This window comes from Melopsittacus undulatus, chromosome 2 (genome assembly GCF_012275295.1).
Source record: "Melopsittacus undulatus isolate bMelUnd1 chromosome 2, bMelUnd1.mat.Z, whole genome shotgun sequence".
In the NCBI taxonomy this organism is placed as follows: domain Eukaryota; kingdom Metazoa; phylum Chordata; class Aves; order Psittaciformes; family Psittaculidae; genus Melopsittacus; species Melopsittacus undulatus.
The window spans coordinates 20,916,482-20,935,282 of record NC_047528.1 but is presented as its reverse complement, the minus strand read 5'-3'; the positions used below and the strand labels follow the sequence as shown (position 1 = coordinate 20,935,282).

Here is an 18,801-nt window from a genome sequence, read left to right as displayed (position 1 = left end):
ACAGGCTTAAACTAGACATTTAACTTTAAGCTGCAATTAAGTGAAATGAATCCTATCCCAAGTGTAGGCAGCTTTTACTTGGGACATTTCAAGGACAGTGTCTGAGGATGTTAATAGCAGTGTATTAAGATGTCAGTAAGATGTTTATAGGCGGGTACCACAGCTTCATATGCCCTGTTTTCCCCAAGTTTTGAATTTGATATACTTTATCACTTTAGCTCTTCATTTTCTAGCAGTTTGAATTTTGCTGAATTCAACATTTTTGCAAGAAAACAAGATAGCACAGGGTAACCTTAGCTCTGTGTGAGCTCTGTTATTGAATTTTGCAACCTTTTATAAAGAACCAAAATACTGTGCACTGGAGTTAGCAATAACTCACACTATATGTCAGAAGCATTGGTTTTATGCAGCGGTTTCCAGCCTATATAGGTAATCGTAAAGGATACTCCTGATTTCAGATATTCTGGCCTATTCCAGTATGTTTTGTTAAAGCAGAGCAAATATTTTGGTGTCATTTTGAAATGCTCTGAGAGCTCTTTTTGCTCCCTCAATAGTTTTAAGAAGTAGTAGGCATGACAGCATGAAGCATGGAAGAAGACGTGCATCTCCTATCCTCTCCACTGCAGCCCTCACCCTATACCATGCCTCCTGCCACCTTCATTTTCAGCCTCCCCTTCTGCAGACAAGGAGCCAAACCTGACCTTCTATTTGAAATGCCTTCCTGCTCCCATACAAGGCACCCCATCTTTCACAGCATCTGGAGATGCCCTAGATGTTCTGGTGCTTATTAAGGTAGATCTCATAGTAGTCTCATAGACCTTCTAGTGGCCTTCCAGTATCTGAAGGGGACCTACAAGGATGCTGGAGAAGGACTCTTCATCAGGGACTGTAGTGATAAGACAAGGGGTAATGTGTTTAAACTTAAACAGGGAAGTTAAGGTTAGATATAAGAAAGAAGTTCTTTACTGTGAGGGTGGTGAGGCACTGGAACAGGTTGTCCAAAGAAGTGGTAAATATTCCATCCCTGGCAGTGTTCAAGGCCAGGTTGGACAGAGCCTTGAGTCATATGGTTTAGTGTGAGGTGTCCCTGCCCATGGCAGGGGGGTTGGAACTATATGATCTTAAGGTCCTTGCCAACCCAAACCAGTCTGTGATTCTGTCTTTATACAGAAAGCCTCTGTGCTACAGTAGTGTTACGAAGGGCAGGACCAGGACTGTGTCTTGTATGTGGTTAATTAGCAAGAGCAGCTCAATGACCAGGAATTATTTAGGCTGTTGTCTGGTTTGTATTTTTTTCAGTAGAACGCTACAGAGCATGTTTTCAGACGCTGGCTTAGCTCTAGGGGCAGCGTGCTGGAAGGAGCACAGTTAACAAGCCTCAGTTGTAAAGAGGCATTTTTCTGTACATCCATTTACTCAAGCATTTGTTCAGCAAAATAACCATCAGAGTTCTCAAATTTCCCTGCAAATGGAAACAAATCTTGCTGAATGCTGTGCTGAACCAGCTGCCCTGGCTCCCCAGCTGAGGCATTACCTCACCCTGCCACCACACTGTACATTTACTGTCACTGTAGGTTATGCCTTACAAAATGAACCTGCTCTCCAACAAAGATGGTAATTGATGGTGAACTGGGGAGTTCCTCATTAGGGACCGCCACAAGCAATGGGTGAGAAAACAGTGTAGACTGCAGAAAAGCATTACTTTAGGGATGGAGAGACCTTTCCTAGCATAAACCTTGCTAGGGACTGCTTGCTGAATACTGCTAATTCATACTCGTGGCTTGGAGCTTCCTAAATGCCTGCATAAGCAGCAGTGAGACACATGTTGCTCAATCTTCCTCTACTTGCCCTTTCCATCCCTAAATGGCTACCTGGCTCCTGTGGTGCAGGCTGGGGTACAAAATGAAGTCCTGGACTACCACAAAGTTCCACTTCCCTCACTGGCTAATGTAACAGGCTGAGGAAGTGTTGCATTAAAAAGCAGTACAGATCAATGTATGTGTGGGAGAAATACCGAGTGGCATCGGTGGGTGAAGGGATGGGAAAAGGTCTCAATTCCTGAGTGAAAGCCAGAGACATGGTGCAGCTATGTAGGTTGGCAGTGGAATCACACAATATAGAGCCGTTTATGAACCCTTTTGACTGTGTCTTGCCCCAACCTCATGTGTTTCCTTACCCTTTTAAAGTTCATCTGCTGTAAACAAACTTCTACTTTATTATCTCTCTGATGTCTCCTCCAGAGGAAAAATGATAACTCACCTGTTTTTCTAGGTCCATAATCATCTTCTCCTGTTGGTGAATCTGATGGTTCTTCATTTCCAGAACATGTTTCAAGCTCTTCAGATCTTTCTCTAAATGCAGGTATGGAGCTCGTACAATCTAGAAAATACACCAAACATTTGGATATCAGTCAGCCATAAACACACCTTCATAAGATAAAGTTCCCTCAATGCACCCAGTGGTTTAGGAGTCTCAGTGATGTGAAAACCACCTAGACCTGGGCCTCTGCAGTCCATTGGGACCCTGATATTCTCTCTTAGACCATCCCTTTGGTTAGATAACCAACAGTACCTTTCTTTTGACCACCCTCATGGCTAGAAGGATGGGATGCCAAGTTGGTCAGAAACCTCATTCCTATTCCTAGCTTGGAAACATAGCAGGTCTTGACAACTGTGTTTTATAATTGTGCAGGGATTTTGGCTTGGAAAAAGTACAAACATGAAACTGAGGAAACCAGACAAGGGGACTGGAGTTGTAAACCCCAGTGTTCTGTCCTGCCTGCCCCACAGTGTTGCAGTGCCTGTTAACAAAAATCAGATCTAGTGGAAAAAGTTCTTTGGCTCAAGAACTTCAGATGTAGGGGATACTAGGGTTAAACCCATGGGAAAAGGATGTACTCTGAATTATACTCATGAAATATTGTCTCTGACTTAAGCTGCTCTGGATTTTTTCCCAGTGTAACTCACTCCAGTGAGCTGCTTGGTGGTGCTTGGCATTAACATCACTGTGACACAGCAGAATTTGTCCTTTCACATAAATTAAGTACTGCAGTGAAGGTGGAAAGGGACAGATGCTGCATGTTTCTCATGGCCAAGACTGGTTCAGACATTTTTGCTCCTTTCCTAAGGAGTTATCGACCCCCTTCCTCACACCACTGTTTTCATTCTATCCCTTCTGTTATCTTGATACAGCTGCCCATGGGGTTGTGCTGTGCACACACTGAAATGCCCCAAGGGTTCTTTAGGGTAATTTCATTTCAGATTAATTGCAGTGTTTACTTACACACTGTAAATAAACAGCAGTGCCCCAGCAGACAGCAATTGAATAAGTACTTTATATGGCAGGACTGCCCCTTCCAAATCCAGGAAAAAAAAACAAAACAGAAAAGAGGGAATGCAGAGGGTATCAAAGAAGATGGTTCAGGAGGCACACACACAAAAACCCCTAAAACCAAAACCCCCGAAATACTAAGTGTGCAAAGACATAAAAGTAAAGAGAAAGGGAGGAAGAAGGGAAAGAAGATAGGCAGCAGTAAGGATATACTAGATGGAGTTAATGAAATGCTTTGGAGACAGAGCTGAAAATGTTGGGTGAAAGAATAGAGAAAAACAAGTAAAATCAGAAAAGGATGGACCTAGACTAAAGTCTCTGACTCCCCCTCAGAGCTCAGGATTTGGGGTCTAGTCTGGGGTCTGCTCCCCCAGTGCCTGGGATAAGGATCCCACTGCTATCCACTGAGCCGTGTAATGTGATTCATACTTAGAAATGCCTAACTTGATGACTGTATAGTTATAGTAGCCATCTACCTTCAGTTGTTCCTCTGTGTTTTTCTTCAGAGCCTCTTCAAATCGGTCTGCTTTGGCCTTAAGAGATTGGTTCTGGAAGGTGAGGGTGTCTATCTGGTCCTGGAGGAGAGACACATCAATGAACACACCAGCCATGTTACCAGCCCTCTTACATTCATACAAGTTAATCTGCTCTGTGAAACCACCAGGGCAGCGGGAGAAGACTTAGAAAGCCCTGCAAGGTTAAGTTTTTTTTATGTAAGGTCACTTGAACACAGAGTGGGCCTTGAGATAACCCAGTGCCTCAGGGAATCCCTGCAATGCCTGGGGCTGGCTGACACTGCCTGGCACTAGTTCATGAAATGTCTTTGATGCTAAACCACCCCATCACTTTGAGCTGGATGAGAATTAGCATGTCCTTCCTTAAGAGAGCTGGCATTACAGAGAGATGCATTACAGGCATGAAGGAGATCATTTGTACAGTCCCTAGAGTCTGAAAGAGGTAGTGGGTATCTCCTCCCTGCTTCTTTTCTTTTTCTAGCCTTAAAACAAGGTAAAAACCAAGGAGTTAGTGGTGTGGGCTTTAAATGACTGTCATTTCATCTCAGAGACTATAAATAGGAGCAACATGTTATTTTAAGCTCTCATTTCTCTTTACCATCAAAGGCATTCCTGCTACCTCTCTCTATAAAACACTTGTAAAAGCCACAGTTGCTGTGAAACCAGTGTTCTTATCTTTCGTATATGTAATTGCTTGGCTGTAACATTACATCAGTGCTTATTGCAAAATTGCTGACATGCCTCAAACTGTCAGAGCAGATGAGGAAGGCAGTGACAGTTGCTGCGTGCAACAGTATGTGCTAGTCAGGGGTTTTAAAAGCTGTAATTCATCTCTGCCTACAAAATCAGCCAGAGCCTCCATTATTTGCTGTGGCACCTTTACTTGTTCAGACAAGATTCCTGAACTCAGTGTGAATCACAGGGCCACGCTTCTGCCCTCCCCTCCTTGGGATTTCTTCATCTAGAGAGTGAGAACAGCGTGAAAATACAAGGATCGAAAAAGCCGAGTTTGAGCGTGGTGTTAGAGTTGGATGTGGGAGTTGTGATGTGCAGGACTGACCCCGGCTGGCGGCAGCCTGGCTGTACAGTGCGACCAACCCTGGTCCATCCCTCGCAGGAACCTCATTGCCCTCCGGTGGGAATGAGCATGTGTCAACACCGTGGGACCAGCTTCTGCGCGTTCAGCCAGTGGGAAAGAGTTTAAAGCACAGGCACAGGGCCAGGCAAGGAAAGGTCAGCGTTTCTGAGCATGCCAGAGGGTACCACACAGCCAAGGTGATGCTCACAGCCACCTCAAGTGCTGAAGCCCTCCCCGCCATGCAAGGAAGCGCTCAGCTTCACGACTCATGCCAGGCCAGAAGGGTCAAAAGGACCTTTCTTTGCTTTATCCAGCTGCTTTATTGTCCCTTCAGGTTTGCCCTCTCTTTTCTTTCAGATAGTGTTGTGTTGAACCAGCCAAGGGGGAGGAGAAAACCTGAAGGGGAACCTTTTCTGCCAGATCCCAGTTTGGACAGAAGGAGGATAAGAGGGGCTATAGCTGATAAGAAGCAGCAGCCTGGTGTGCTGGCAGCCAGCAGTGGGGCTGGGGCTGCCCCGTTGACTGCTCCACAGCATCACTGCAGGGGTGGGAATAACAAAACAGCCAACCTGAAGCGAGAGCCGCAGTTTTTCAAAGTTCTCCTCCAGTTGTGCCTTTTCCAGTTTGTGAGCAATACTGAGTTCTGGGGAAGAAACACAGACATGACATTGCTAAGTGAAGTCCAGCAAGCCAGGCTCTGGGAGCACAGACATCATTAGCCACATGCAATTCAGGATGCAGTTTTAGGGCATGGATGTCGAGTAGGAAACTGGTAGTAAAGTACTCTGAAACCTTAAACAGATTGGTTTTAGGATCAGAATTTCTCAGTCCTTCCCTGGATCCTCTATTTCTACATGACCAGATTCTGATTTTTCAGAACTGCTCCAAATTCCCAGCTCCTGGGAGCTCTGATCCACACAGGGTCGGTCTGACAATGGGTCATTTACCATTCAGAGTGAATATCCCCACATCAAAGATTTTTAAATCAGATATATTTAAAAGCTGGGGTTGCAATTTATTTGGGAAGATAGAGAGGGGGGTCAGAGACTCAGATGCAAAAATGCAAATGATTGTGCTTTTCCAGGAGCTGTGGCAGATGACCTGTGAGGTTTATTCCACTAGTGAGACTGACAGAGCCCAAAGACAAATAAGCTCCCTATTTATGTTACATAATTAAAGGTTTCGTTACTAGAACAACTCACTCTGGACTTAATAATAAGCAAAAGTTTAATAACCAAAGTAAAATAAAATGTAATGTCTATACCAATAGCATGAAACTATCATTCAGTGCAATTTTTCCGTTTCAAACCTATCTTTTTAGTATATAGACACTCTATTTTTTGTCTTTACCTTCAACCCCTTGGGGTTCTCCTCTCTAACCTTTGCTCACTAGCCACAATAACAGCAGTAATAATAACTGATGCTCTGATGCCCTGTACGGCGCAATAGACCGCAGCTGCTGCAATGCCTTTTCCATGCACACGAGGGCATTTCATACCCGCACCAAGAGCAGAGAGCACAAACTTCACAGCCAGCTTTTATCATCAGAAAACACTGACAGAAATGGACAGATAAGAATATCCTTAAGCAAAGAACAGCTTTCTTTTTATTTATTTATTTTCAAAATTGTATATGTTAATTTAAAAATAGTAGGTTAGATACCATCTCTGCCTAGAGGAGAGGGGAATAGACTCTTCTCAGCTCACATTATGCTCTGGGCTGTGTCTGTAATCGACACAGTGCAGAGCTAAGCAATATGGGCCTGTCCGGGGAAAGCTGTGGGAAAACCTACTTAGAAATATTTAAAAATTAGACTCTCATGCTTATATGTAAAAAGATAAAAAAAGAAAAAGAGGATTGTACAGATACTGTTACACATCAGCTACGGCGTGTGCAAAGACATGTATTTAGGTACTGAACTGTTAGGGAGGACACAGCTCTGTCAGCAGCATCGAATCCCATGGAAAACCCATAACACAAAATTCTTTATAACAGTGCTGAGGTGCTGATTTGCACTGGCATGTGGCTTTGGTCTGCTCAGCACAGCCACAACCTTTGCCACTGAAAACTGTGAGCATTGTTTTAGAAGCAGTATAGGCATTTAAGCACCTAAATTCAGAGATGCTCAGTGAGCTCTGGCTTCCCAAGCACCACTGAGCTCTGGCTTCCCAAGGATTAGGCTCTTGAGAGAAGTCTCTGTGTGAAGTGAGGTGGAATTTCATCTCTGTGTTCAGTGACCCATGGAGAAAGCCTTATCTTTGACCCAAAGATCCCTAAGATAGTGTCAGGTCCAAGTCAGATTGTACACAGCTCTCCCTAACACCTAGCACAAACCTGGTGATCCTCCCCCTACCCATGAAAGCACTAGACCCACACAAATTTTCTGTATCCCCTGTTCTGGAGGAAGAAAATCCATCCTTACATGATCTCACTACAGTGCTAATCCCTGCTCTGGAATAGCTTTGTACCCATGGAGTTGTCTTTGTCTTACCTTGGATTTTGCAGTCATTCTCATCCTGCAGCACTGTGATGGCAACTATGTGGTTATTTTCCAGCTGTAACATTGCAGCTTCATGTACAGCTGTGATATCTTCTACCTGCTCCAACAACAATGAATGGAGACATAGAGACAAGGTTAGACATGCTGTGGCCTGCCAAAAACCCACTGATAGAGAGCTCCAGTGAACTGGAAACAGGAAAGGCATCTACTGAGAATGACACTTCCAATATCTGAGACAGTTTTATTCATTATGAAACAGGCATGTTGACACCTTGAGTGGTAGTAAATAGTCAATGCTGATAGTGTTTTTGCTCTTTTAACTTAATGGCTATGAAAGAGATACATAAGAAAGAAAAGACAAAAAAGCCCTCAAGTGAAGGAGCCATTTATGAAATGTTCAGAAATCTCAACATTCCCTTAATCTAAACTGATGGCCTGACTCCCTCTGATGGTCAGATGAATATGCACAGCACTTTGCTGCAATGTTTTTTATTGTAAGATCTTGAATTAACTTCCCTGGAAAGTGCCTATGAAAAATTCACAGTTCTAAAATATTTATTTCTAGAGAAACATCGAAATTATTATCAGTGGGCATGAAAAAGGAAAATCTATCACACTTCCTCTTGAAAAAGAGTATCCTACAAAGTAATTGATACCCAAATTCCTATGTCCTCTTGAGTCGCATATTTTGAGTCCACATCAATAAACTGATGGAAGGTATGACAGCACATTTTTAATGCAGACACACAAGTTCTCAGGTTGCTGTGGAAGTAAGGAAGACAGCAGTGAAGCCACAAATCTTCCTCCCCAATCTCATACTGAGGCCAGAAAGAGGTCCCACTGCTGCAAGCTGCCCAGCACACTGCACCACACACCACGTTGCACAGAGCCATCATGGGAACAGGGATGTAGCCAGAGTGGCCAGCCTGTGCTCCTGTGCATCCAATGGGTTGGGACTCCTTCAGTACATTGTTAATAGACTTGGGTAAAGGCAATGCAAGCTCCCTAATGATGGTGTTTTGACATGCATCATTGAAGAAAATGGTGGTGACCAAGGTTCTGTCAGCGGTCCAGAACAGTTTTGCATCGATTTGCTTTTTTGGGTTTTGTAATCACAGGGATCTTATTCCCTCCATTTAACACATTATCTGTGATAACTAGCAATGCAGAGGATCAAACTAATTTGCTTTTACAATGAAACAGCTGTTCATTGCAAATTAATGTGACTTTAAACAGGTTTTTTTTGCTCACTGTCATGTTAAATAATGGCAGAAAGTTACTGCAGCTGAGCATGTCTTGAATGGAATAAATGTTATTTCAATGCACTTAATTGTCAAACACATGTGTTAGATTACCCAAAAGAAACAAACTTTCCACCCACAGTGGAAAAAGCATGCTCTTAGAATGAAAGATAGGCCTTTAACATGGAATTTAAAACTATCCAAACTAATTTTCATAATAATGCGCGAGACAACTCAGTGGTGAAGAACTGTTTGCAAAACAAGGAGGACTGAGCCTGCTGATAACATTGCAGGGAAAACAAATAAAGTGCAGAGAAAGCAGGGCTAGATGACTCAGTGGATTACTAATGGGATAGGAACTATCACTTCTCTTTTCCCAGATCACAGTGTCCTTGTACATGATGTCTGTGTGCTGAAACCTCATGAGCATTGCCATGTTCTTTACCTTGCCCTTGCTTAACTCTTTATTCATACTCTCATTGCTTCTTAGCTGAGCAGCACCCCATAGGAATGATCTGCTCAACTCCAACATCTTCAGAAGGTGAAGGATTCTCCTTTCACTGCCACCATCATTGGCAGGTTATTTATCTAAAAAAACAATTAAATAGGTTCCAAATGGTCTGCAGGGATTTTTCTGTCTTCTGTGTGTTTCACATCCACATCCCAAATGACTCTATTAATCTTGCAGTGTAACCTCCTGTCTGCGATTTTTCATAGCAGAGAGTCTACTGGGAAGCAGCTCTCTTGGATGCTAATTCCAGCTTTGCCACTAACTGACTCTATAGGCTTGATTAACTCAGTTAACCCATGTCATGGTTATTTCTGGCTATAAAAAGAAGCTCATGAGTTAAGTGCCTCTGCTGTAATTCTGGCTGGGACCACTGCCAGCTCAGCAGTGTCAGAGCTGAATGACTCTGCTCCCTCAAGTAAGCTGGCTCATTTTGGCATGCTCTGAACTGGGTGCTTCTCTTCCTCTGAGCAGTGGAAGGAAGAACCAGTCATCAGTTTGGTACCTGTGTCTTCATGTTGGAGCGTTCCATATATTTCATTAGCTGAACCCGGTACTGGCATAGTCTACTCTTCAAAGGGAACAGGCAGAGACTGACCTGGTCCTGGTGCTGCAATTTGACTTGCTCCAGCTGCAGCCTGTGCTGTTCCTGCAGGCTCTCCCTCTTGGTGTTGTACTCCTCCTGCAGCCGTTGCTCCAGAATCTGCAGTTCCTCCTGCTGCTGCTTGTGAAGCTGCTTCACCTCTTCCTCAAAGCGCCTCTCCAGCTCCTCCTTCTTGCTTTGTAGTTTCTTCCATCTTGCTGTGTTGAGAGCTGTAGAGACAAGACCATACAGTTGGGCTCTGAAGTCCATGGGAGCAAACAGTGGCATCAGATCTATTTGCACTGAGCAGAGCAGTTCTCTCTGACTCTGAGGCTAAGACACCAAGAAAGTCTGGCTGATGCTTCTTTGTCACTTTCCCTCACACACACACACAAATACACATTTGTTTGATTGCAAAACTGGGGTCAGATGAAGCGCAATAATAATAATTAGAGGAAGCAAGGAACTCCATGGACCTGCAGGCTGACTGGATGTCCCCTCCTGGCCAGCACAGTCTTGGATGCACAAATCATGGCTTTGGGGCTTTTACTTTGCCTTGTATATAAGAAACAGCATGTGAGACAATCACTTGACACAAAGCCTTTCAACTGGGATGCAAGACTTCTCTCTCAAACTGCAATCACGACTAAGTCCCCACTTCCAGTGATGTGCCAGGAAGGTGGAAGCTGCCTGGGCTCCCAAGGCACATCCTGTGCACATGTTATGCAGGGGGTATGATGACCATTTGATCAGGAGAAGGAAATGTAACTCATATATGTCCCATTTTCCAGCTGTTAGAAGCTGCTCACCCCATAAACCTGTCTTTCACAGCAGCTCCACCTCTTGAATCCATTAATACATGCTTGCTCAACTTTTTTTAACATTCAAACCACTACTGTGTGTGTTTCATGGAATCAGCACAAATGAAAGGCTGGTACTGAAGGCAATCAGAAAATGTGATATTTTTCCTCTTGTGAACCAACGCAGTGACCATGTCTCTGAATTCACAACCATGTCCACAACTAGTTATAGAAGTGCAACTCCAACACTTCCATCAAGCTGAGGACATTCAGTCTATTTCCTATTTGGTTCCCCACCAGTATTGTTCCCTGAGTCCCTAAACAGCAGTGTGTCCTCAGCCTTTTGCTTTGCTGAAGAATGGTTGCAGTCAATCCAGATATTGAAGACCTGAGGCAAGCTGGACGAGGTCAGCCAGACTACATTTAGAGAGCAAGTTTGCTGATGCAAGGATCTAAAAGGTAAAACGTGGTTAAAATCGTCATGACCATAACATTAAGAACAACACTGTCTTCTCAGAGATGTGTTTTTAAAAGCACTTCTAGACCTTTTTATTGATTTAGACCCAGAGCTGGTTTAGAAACATGATCACCTTTTGAATATATCATCTATATTAGCCACTCAGCCTTCCTTTGTCATGCACGGACCTGTATGGTGCTGTAAATCAGTGCACTGGAAGCAGCTGTCTGTCTGGGTAGACAATTTTTGAATGTTTCAAAACCATATTTACTCTATGACTATATATTTGCTCAATATGCTGCAATCCCCCCTGTGTTTTCCTGTCATTTTCTATTGTGGTATCAGACTGTGCTCATTTTTTTCAGGATAGCAACAATTAATCAAAGTTACCTACCGCTGTGACCACAGATCATGTTAGGTTGCTGTGGTTTAAGCCTTAAACCACAATTTAAGTACACCTGTGCAAGGTAGCTTGGGCACTCAAGCTAACCATCCCCCTCCCCATAATTTTCACCCTGTTTAGAGCTCTGCTTCCACACTTACTGGATACCAATATCCAGACAGATATCACTACTGGGGTCCTGTTCTGATCCTGATGTTTCCTGGATCACTAAGAGGGACTCTGTCTCGTTCAAGTTCTCTGCTCCTCACAGAGAAAAAGTGACCTTAGCACTGCACCAGCAGCACATAGGAAACTTTCCTATCTGCCTCAGATCCAGAATGAAACAGCACAATTTGTATGGTCATTAGCTGAGATGTCTTGTCTCCTGGCAGGTTGGATTAGAGCTCTAAACCCTCTCTCTTGCTTTTTGCTTTTTTATTTTCTTTGGCATACAAAGTGATCCCAGAGCTGGAGGGCAAGAGGTAGTGCTTGATGCTCTGCATTCAGTAGAATTCACACTTACTCAGGCTTTAAATTGGAGCTGTAATGAACCCTCTCTCTCTCCAGCCTGTCTAATGAGATTACCAAGCACACAGGGAGGGCTGGCAATGAAATGACATGCTCTAACCAAAAGAAAGTCCATCTGAAAGACTTTCTGTAACCTGAAACAAAACTATTCACAAATCAACCCTGTTGCAGGTGGAAAATGGAGGGAAGAGGAAAGCAGTGAAAGACGGGCTGCAAGGCATGTTCGCCAGGCACCCAAAAACACTATTGGAGATGAGCAATGAAGCCATTGCCCAGGAAGTTTGCCCTATACTAGATATACCTGAATATATTGAATATACACCTCCAACATGAAGGAGTGACCCCTACCACAGTCTCCCAGAGACAAATGAGGCCAAGGACAGAAATGGTGAGGAAAGAGTGATTTTTTAATTAGACAGGAGAGGGACCTTTGGGCCTGGACCCACTGGGACAGGAGCAGCAGAAGGCAGCACTCATGCAGCCCTGTGGCTCTCTGACCCAGCTGGGGAGCAGGACCCAGCATGGGAAAGCCTGCCTAGCCACAGGCAGTGTTTAAGCAGCTGTGGCTTTAGAGGGTGGTTCTGGTGAGCCAGGCTGAGTCGCCTCCAGTTATATAAATGTATTACTGACATGGAAGAAGACAAATAGAGCACAACTGCTATCAGCTGTTTTCCAGAAGAGTTACACTTGGTTGTTCTTTTTCTGTAGGTACTTCAGTTGCTGCTTAGAGGCTGGAAATGACTGACATAACATGGCATTTCCCAGGATGACAGCATGCTGGGTTAAATGAGAGCTGCTGACATTGCTTCCCTGCTGCCTGAGCACCAAATGGCTTTTACAGTGCTCAATAGATCAGCAAACCCAATTTCAAGGCCATGATAGAAAGGTGATGGAAAGGGAGATGTAACTACTAGACCAATTCTATCACACAAATGGGAGCAGGCTTCCCAGAGAAGTGGTGAAATCACTGTCCCTGAAAGTGTTCAAAAACTATGTATTTGAGGCATTTAGTGACATGGTTTAGTGGTGGAGTTGGTGATATTAAGGGTCTTTTCCAATATAGTCTATGATCCTAAACCCAGTGTGAGCACAGCCCAGCATCTCCAGCCCTGGCACTTTGTGTTTCAGGGAGCAGTTCTCATGGGAAGCTGGAGGCTGGTATCATGTACCCTTGCACAGGGACCGTCTGCTTCTGACATGAGGAATGGGCTCTTTGCCATGCAGACTCTACTCTTCCTTCTGACCCCTGGCCACAGAGCCACAGTCACCTCACTCAAGATAAAGGTCCTGACTGGGAAGCATACCCAGGGGAAGGTGGTACACAGGCTTTGGCTTTCAAATCATGAACACAGATAACACAAATTTTAGACTTGACATCTGATGGTCTTCCATTCATCAAGTACTTACACATCTGCATCCCTCCTCTCAACTCGCTTCACATGTCATTTTTCTGGCAGCAAAGGAGCAGGTAATTCTGACATTTAATTTCCATCAGTTTGAAGGAAAACAGCTGGTGTTCAAAACCTCTTTATTCCAGGCGTCTCAGTGTTGAATGTTGCAGCTGAAAAGTGCTTGTATTTATAAAGATGGATGTCTTGAGCATGGAACAATTGCTTGTCATGTTTTCTGAGCCTTGTTATTTCTAGCAAAATGCATGAGAAAATCTTATTGCATAAAATAACAAGTCCCTCAGCATTTATAGAGGCCACATTCCTCCTCAGAGCTAGGAAGGGAGAATCACTTTCCTATTTCACTGCATGCTGATTTCAGATGAAGTGCGATACTTCACAGCAGTGCTGGAAGTAAAGGTGGATAATGTTATCCAAACCTAAATGTTTTGCCTGCCTCCAGAAGGTGCAGCTCTGCCTAGGCTATTTTACACAGGCTCCATCACTGCTATTCCTTAAATAGTGGTTTTATTTACCAAAAGAGATTTCATTAAAAACATGGTCTGACTTTTCTGAACAGTGGATTGTTTCTTGCAGTTTCATTGCTTTGTACTGCGGGATCCTTCAGTTTCTGCTGAAGTTAATAAAGACTGTGTGCTTTCAAAACCGATCACATTCAGCACCTAAATCATAATACTGAATTAGAGTTATTGCCTAAACAACTAACTGTTGGGCACATGACCTGTATCAACCCTGGCTAGTCCAGCCTTGTTTTACTGATTCATTTGTTTAAATCAGTGAGTCTCACATAGTGAAGTTACACATAAGAAATCAGGAATTTCAGACCGACACCCATGCTGTTTAACTGGACTGGTTGTTTGAAATAAATGAAAGACTACTTGTCAAAGTGACTGAGACAAGTCAGAGCTAAAACTTGGTTGCAGTCAAAACATGTTCTGTAGGTTTGTCCCACACTTCATAGAATCACCTATGGTGGCTGTTGTCAAATGTTTTACTCTTTATTTGCATAAAGCTTGGCAGAAGCTGTACAATGCTCTACAACATACATATTCATCAGACAGCGAGATCAAAATAACTCTCCTGTAGCACAGGTGGGCTGCAAGTCTTTCATAGGACCCACAGCCCCTGCTTGCACTGCTTTAGAGACAACAAAGACCACACTGATGAGAACTGCTCTTATGCACATGATACTTGTGATCTCACCTTGTCCACAGGTTTAAAGCACTGGCTGTTTTACAAAACCAAATCTTATAGTTTTCATCCAAAGGAACAGAAAGTGTCCAACAATTACTGACTTACACTAAATCCCATAAACATTCACTTTCTGTATGTATGCATACTACCAGAATTTGTACTCCTGATTGACGTTTTCACACCCTGCTGGAGTATAATACCTGAGTGTGTTCATTTTTTGTCCATCCCTACTGGGCATGTTGCTGCTCAGGGTTGTATTGAGAGGTCATCTTCAACAAGCAGGACAGATCACCAGCCACCCCTGTTGCTCCTAAACAGCTTCTGCTCAGCATCTCCTTGTCTGACAGAGTGCTGGTTTGCTCAGGAAGAAGTGGGCTGTGATGGCTCCTCACCAATGCACATACCCACAGGACCACTGAGGAAAGGACTATGTCACATCATCTTTCCCCTCTGAGAAAGAAAGCACATATGCACCTATGGCTAATCTCCCTCCTGAAGCAGTATGGCTGAGACCTCACACTGCTTTTCTGGAGTATTTGGGGTTCTTACCAAAACCATCCCCATGTACTCTATAATTTCTCCATTTTGTGCAGATGAGTTATCTGCTGCTGTATGTAAAAGAACAACGACAAGAGCAGACACTGCATTGATGCCGTATTACTGGAACATTCTGCTCTGTGACTCCTTAACAGGCAGTCTCTTATATACCTGACAAAGTTCTCCAGCACACCACTGATGATTTGTATTAATTTCAGCAGTACAAACTGAGAAAACCCAACCTGCTAGAAAGAAGTAGGGTGTTTAATGGAGAGCTTCAGATGTGCCCTGCTTAAAGAATGCACCCGTAGCAGCAGCTCTGCTGTGAGAGCTGTGGAGATGCAGAGGATGGATGAAGGCAGGCATCAGGGAATAACTGGAAATGCTGTTTTGCTATTGCTGCAGTATCTTTTGGCCACTGGGGACAATAAAGCTCTCTATGAAGCTATGATCAGCCAGGAAAATTCAGAGGTGCACAGCAGGGAGCACAAACTGCTGGGAATCAGCTTTTCTGCAGTGGTTTGTCATAGGCAAGGTGAAGATGAAGCACAGGGAGGGCTTTCAGTTCTGCCCACCTCACAGGGGTAACTCAGTTGGCCCCCTTTTGCCAACCAAGTTACCCTCCCATAACATGGCCCAGTGTGTGACCCAGCAACTGGGCTCTCACATGCAGGCAAAGCTGAGAAGTCCCCACTGTTCACAGCTCCAGTCATCACTGGTTTCAACACCTTTTGGTACTTAGGATGCCCCCTGTCCCAGTGGTCCACCCTCCCTTTAGGTGCCCTTTGTCATCTCCATTTGCCCTGTGGTTGATGAACCCAATGTCATACCTGTTCTGGAGAGATCTAAGCCCAAAAGTATTCAACCTGTTGGCTCAAGTCAGTACAAAAGCATGTATTCTTCTCTCAATGTCTTAACACCCTGACTGTCTCTCCTGTCCAGATCAGATATCAGACAGGAAAAGTGGTGCATGCAGATACACTGGGAATACACAGACTGTATGAGACATGTTGCTTTTGCTGTCTTTGAACCAGGAAAAGATCTTAGAGATATTAGTAAGAAAGTTCTGAGCTTAGTGTCCTACAGATTTTAGCTGAACAGCAAAATATAAGTAAACGATGCATTCCCAGTCACTGTGCACAACAATGGTCCTAGGTTCCCACTTCTCATCACAGCATGCTTTCTCCCTGGTGGTGGTGTTTCGTAGTTTGAGAACAGAAGCTATGGATCTATGATGAACAGTTTGTCCAGTAAAAGTGATGCATAATGAGCTCCAGTGTGTGAGGTGATGGACCCATCTCCACAAAAAAGAGGTAAAATCACAGTTCCCTACAAAGCCACAAACCCTCTTGCCACTGGGCTTCAGAATACACTTCATCACATGTATGCAGGCTTCCCAGGATCAGGTCACAGGGAATAACTACTTTTGTTCAAAGTGAGAAAATCACTTTGTTGTTATTTTGCTTATACTACTTACCAACTTCATCCCTGATCTTTTCAAGCTCGACTCCTAACTCCTTTATTTTCACAAGGGCATTTTCATTCTGTTTAAGGAAAAAGAGAGAGAAATATGTAGTCCCAGGTTTATCCCAGATAAGCACTTTCACATGTTTATGTAGTAAATAAGATTAGATTGATTCCTCAGATTTTATTTTTTGGGGGGGGGGTGAAGGGATTATAATGAACTCATTCAGTTTTTAAATCAATCTCACGAACCACAACTCACTGACTACAAATACCTTGTATCTCTATGAATATGTGTACACACACTCACGTGCACAGGACAGCACAGAATACTCTACTTACTTCTACATTTCTTAAAAGACATTTGTGTTCAATGGCTGGACTGTGTGTATAAGTGTTTTTATTAGTTCTGTTAAAACACTTTATTTATGCCCACATTTAACCATCTCTAATTATAGTAATATGCTCCCACAGTCAAATTTGCAAAGCAGATTACTGTACTTGTACCATTCTAGGAGTGATGGGCATATCCATAGAGACGCAGCTAATAGCCTGATGTTCATGCCTGTTTCCACATTTAATTCTGGTATTTCATTGTCTGAAAAGAACAAGAGCTTCTTTCCTCAGACTGTCTCGAAAGAAATCTGAATACTTGAGGAATTAAAACAAAAGAGCAGGCCAAAGGAAAAGTAAAGCAGATTTATATTAACAGTGCTAAGGTGTTATTACTAAAATGTATGGAGTTTGACAGCAAATATCCCATGAGTGCTGTGCAAACTGACAAAGAAAAGCCTCAGGAAGGTTTACTGGAGTTCGATTTAGTACAATAAACTCCAACATAACGGTTCAAACATAAGGGTATTTTAAATTTGAATGTACCTGAATCACATTAGGAGAAGACAAAGGAGCATGTCCTGCTGGGAAGATCACTAATGATTACAAAAACTAGAGCAGGCTACTATAAATATGTCCCTGGTTAGAAAAGGCCAAGAATCTTTGAAGAATACTACAGGAAAAAATATATTCAAGAGAAAAGACAGAGTTGTACCAAATGGAATTTAAAGGTGTCCTAGAAAGTAAGTCTTCCCGTAATAAGCAAGCAAGGCTAATAAAAATCTAGGGCACAGAAAGGATTAGCTCAGCAGCAGGATACATAGCAAATAGAACAGCAAATTAGTTCTGTCTTATCAAAATGAAAGTGGAAAAAAAGAGATTTCAGAGCTTAATGTTTCTGTTTATTTCTCCTGCATCTAATTTTTAACTCTGAAGAGAAATCGTGCAGCAGCTTTATTGGAAGCTGGAATTTAAATCAATCTTTACACATTGCCCTTTTGGGATGATTTCTACCAGATCCATGGGACACACTTTCTGGAAAGTTTTCCTGTAAACAGAGTAACTAACTGAGCTGATTCAAGAGCCTTGGGTGCCTGAGAACACCCAGGCAATGTGGGCATCTTTCTTATGCAGTTATGAGAAGGAGCCAGGCACATGAGGCTGGGCACTTCCAAGCAGCCAGCTCCATACACTGCTGAGTAATGCACAGGGAACTGTGTGCCAGGACTGCAGAGTCCCCAGTCCTGACCAATTGCATTAGGCTGTGAATAAAATGGAGTGTGTTCTTTGTCTGGAGTTTTTAATTAGTAAAAAAGCTGTGAAAAAAAACAAGAAGTCCTGGATAAACATTGCATGGAATGTTAAAAAAACATAGCCCTTCAGTCTTGCAGAGATATAGTTTCCCCTTTTGGAGAATATTGCTGCATCTGCCCATACTGTCTGCTAACGTCACTGGAGTCATTTTAAGAAGTGTTCTTGACAGATTGCCAGGACTGGTGCCCTTGAAGGTGTGTGTGTGCAGGGCTATACTGGATATGGGACTTGCCAATGGGAAGCACCCACTCAGATTGCCAGCTCCCACTGTTTGAAACAGAAGCCTTTTAAAGCTCTGTACAGATCATTGCCAGCACCTACAGATAGGCAGAATTCAGTGGGACTGTTACTATTTTATTTACATGAAGAAAACCAAGCAAGTAAAAAAATTACATATTTTTAAAACATAGTTAAAATTTTGATTCCCCATAAGACATATTACAGACTCCTTTCTTTTACATTATGTTTTATCTAAAGTTTGTTCTGTCTTTGAGGATGCATACTTTCTGGTGAGACCCTCTCCAAGAGTGGAGAATTGCCATGGTGCCAGCTTAAAAAGGCTATCCCATAACTTAAGCTCCAGTACGGATACCACTCCACCCAGCCAGCAGACTCTTGGCTGCCTCCC

General features: G+C 43.3%; 1 protein-coding gene across 1 annotated transcript in view; it reads right to left on the bottom strand.

The window, feature by feature from the left end:
* MTUS2 (microtubule associated scaffold protein 2) overlaps positions 1-18,801 on the bottom strand; it is a 184,963-nt gene that overhangs the window by 10,809 nt on the left and 155,353 nt on the right. Inside the window, exons 7-12 of the mRNA XM_005149779.3 lie at positions 16,540-16,606; positions 9,771-9,985; positions 7,415-7,520; positions 5,493-5,566; positions 3,807-3,905; positions 2,260-2,379 (exon numbers count right to left, since the gene is read on the bottom strand). Of these exons, the coding sequence (XP_005149836.2) occupies positions 2,260-2,379; positions 3,807-3,905; positions 5,493-5,566; positions 7,415-7,520; positions 9,771-9,985; positions 16,540-16,606 (681 nt within the window). The remainder of the gene's footprint in view (positions 1-2,259; positions 2,380-3,806; positions 3,906-5,492; positions 5,567-7,414; positions 7,521-9,770; positions 9,986-16,539; positions 16,607-18,801) is intronic.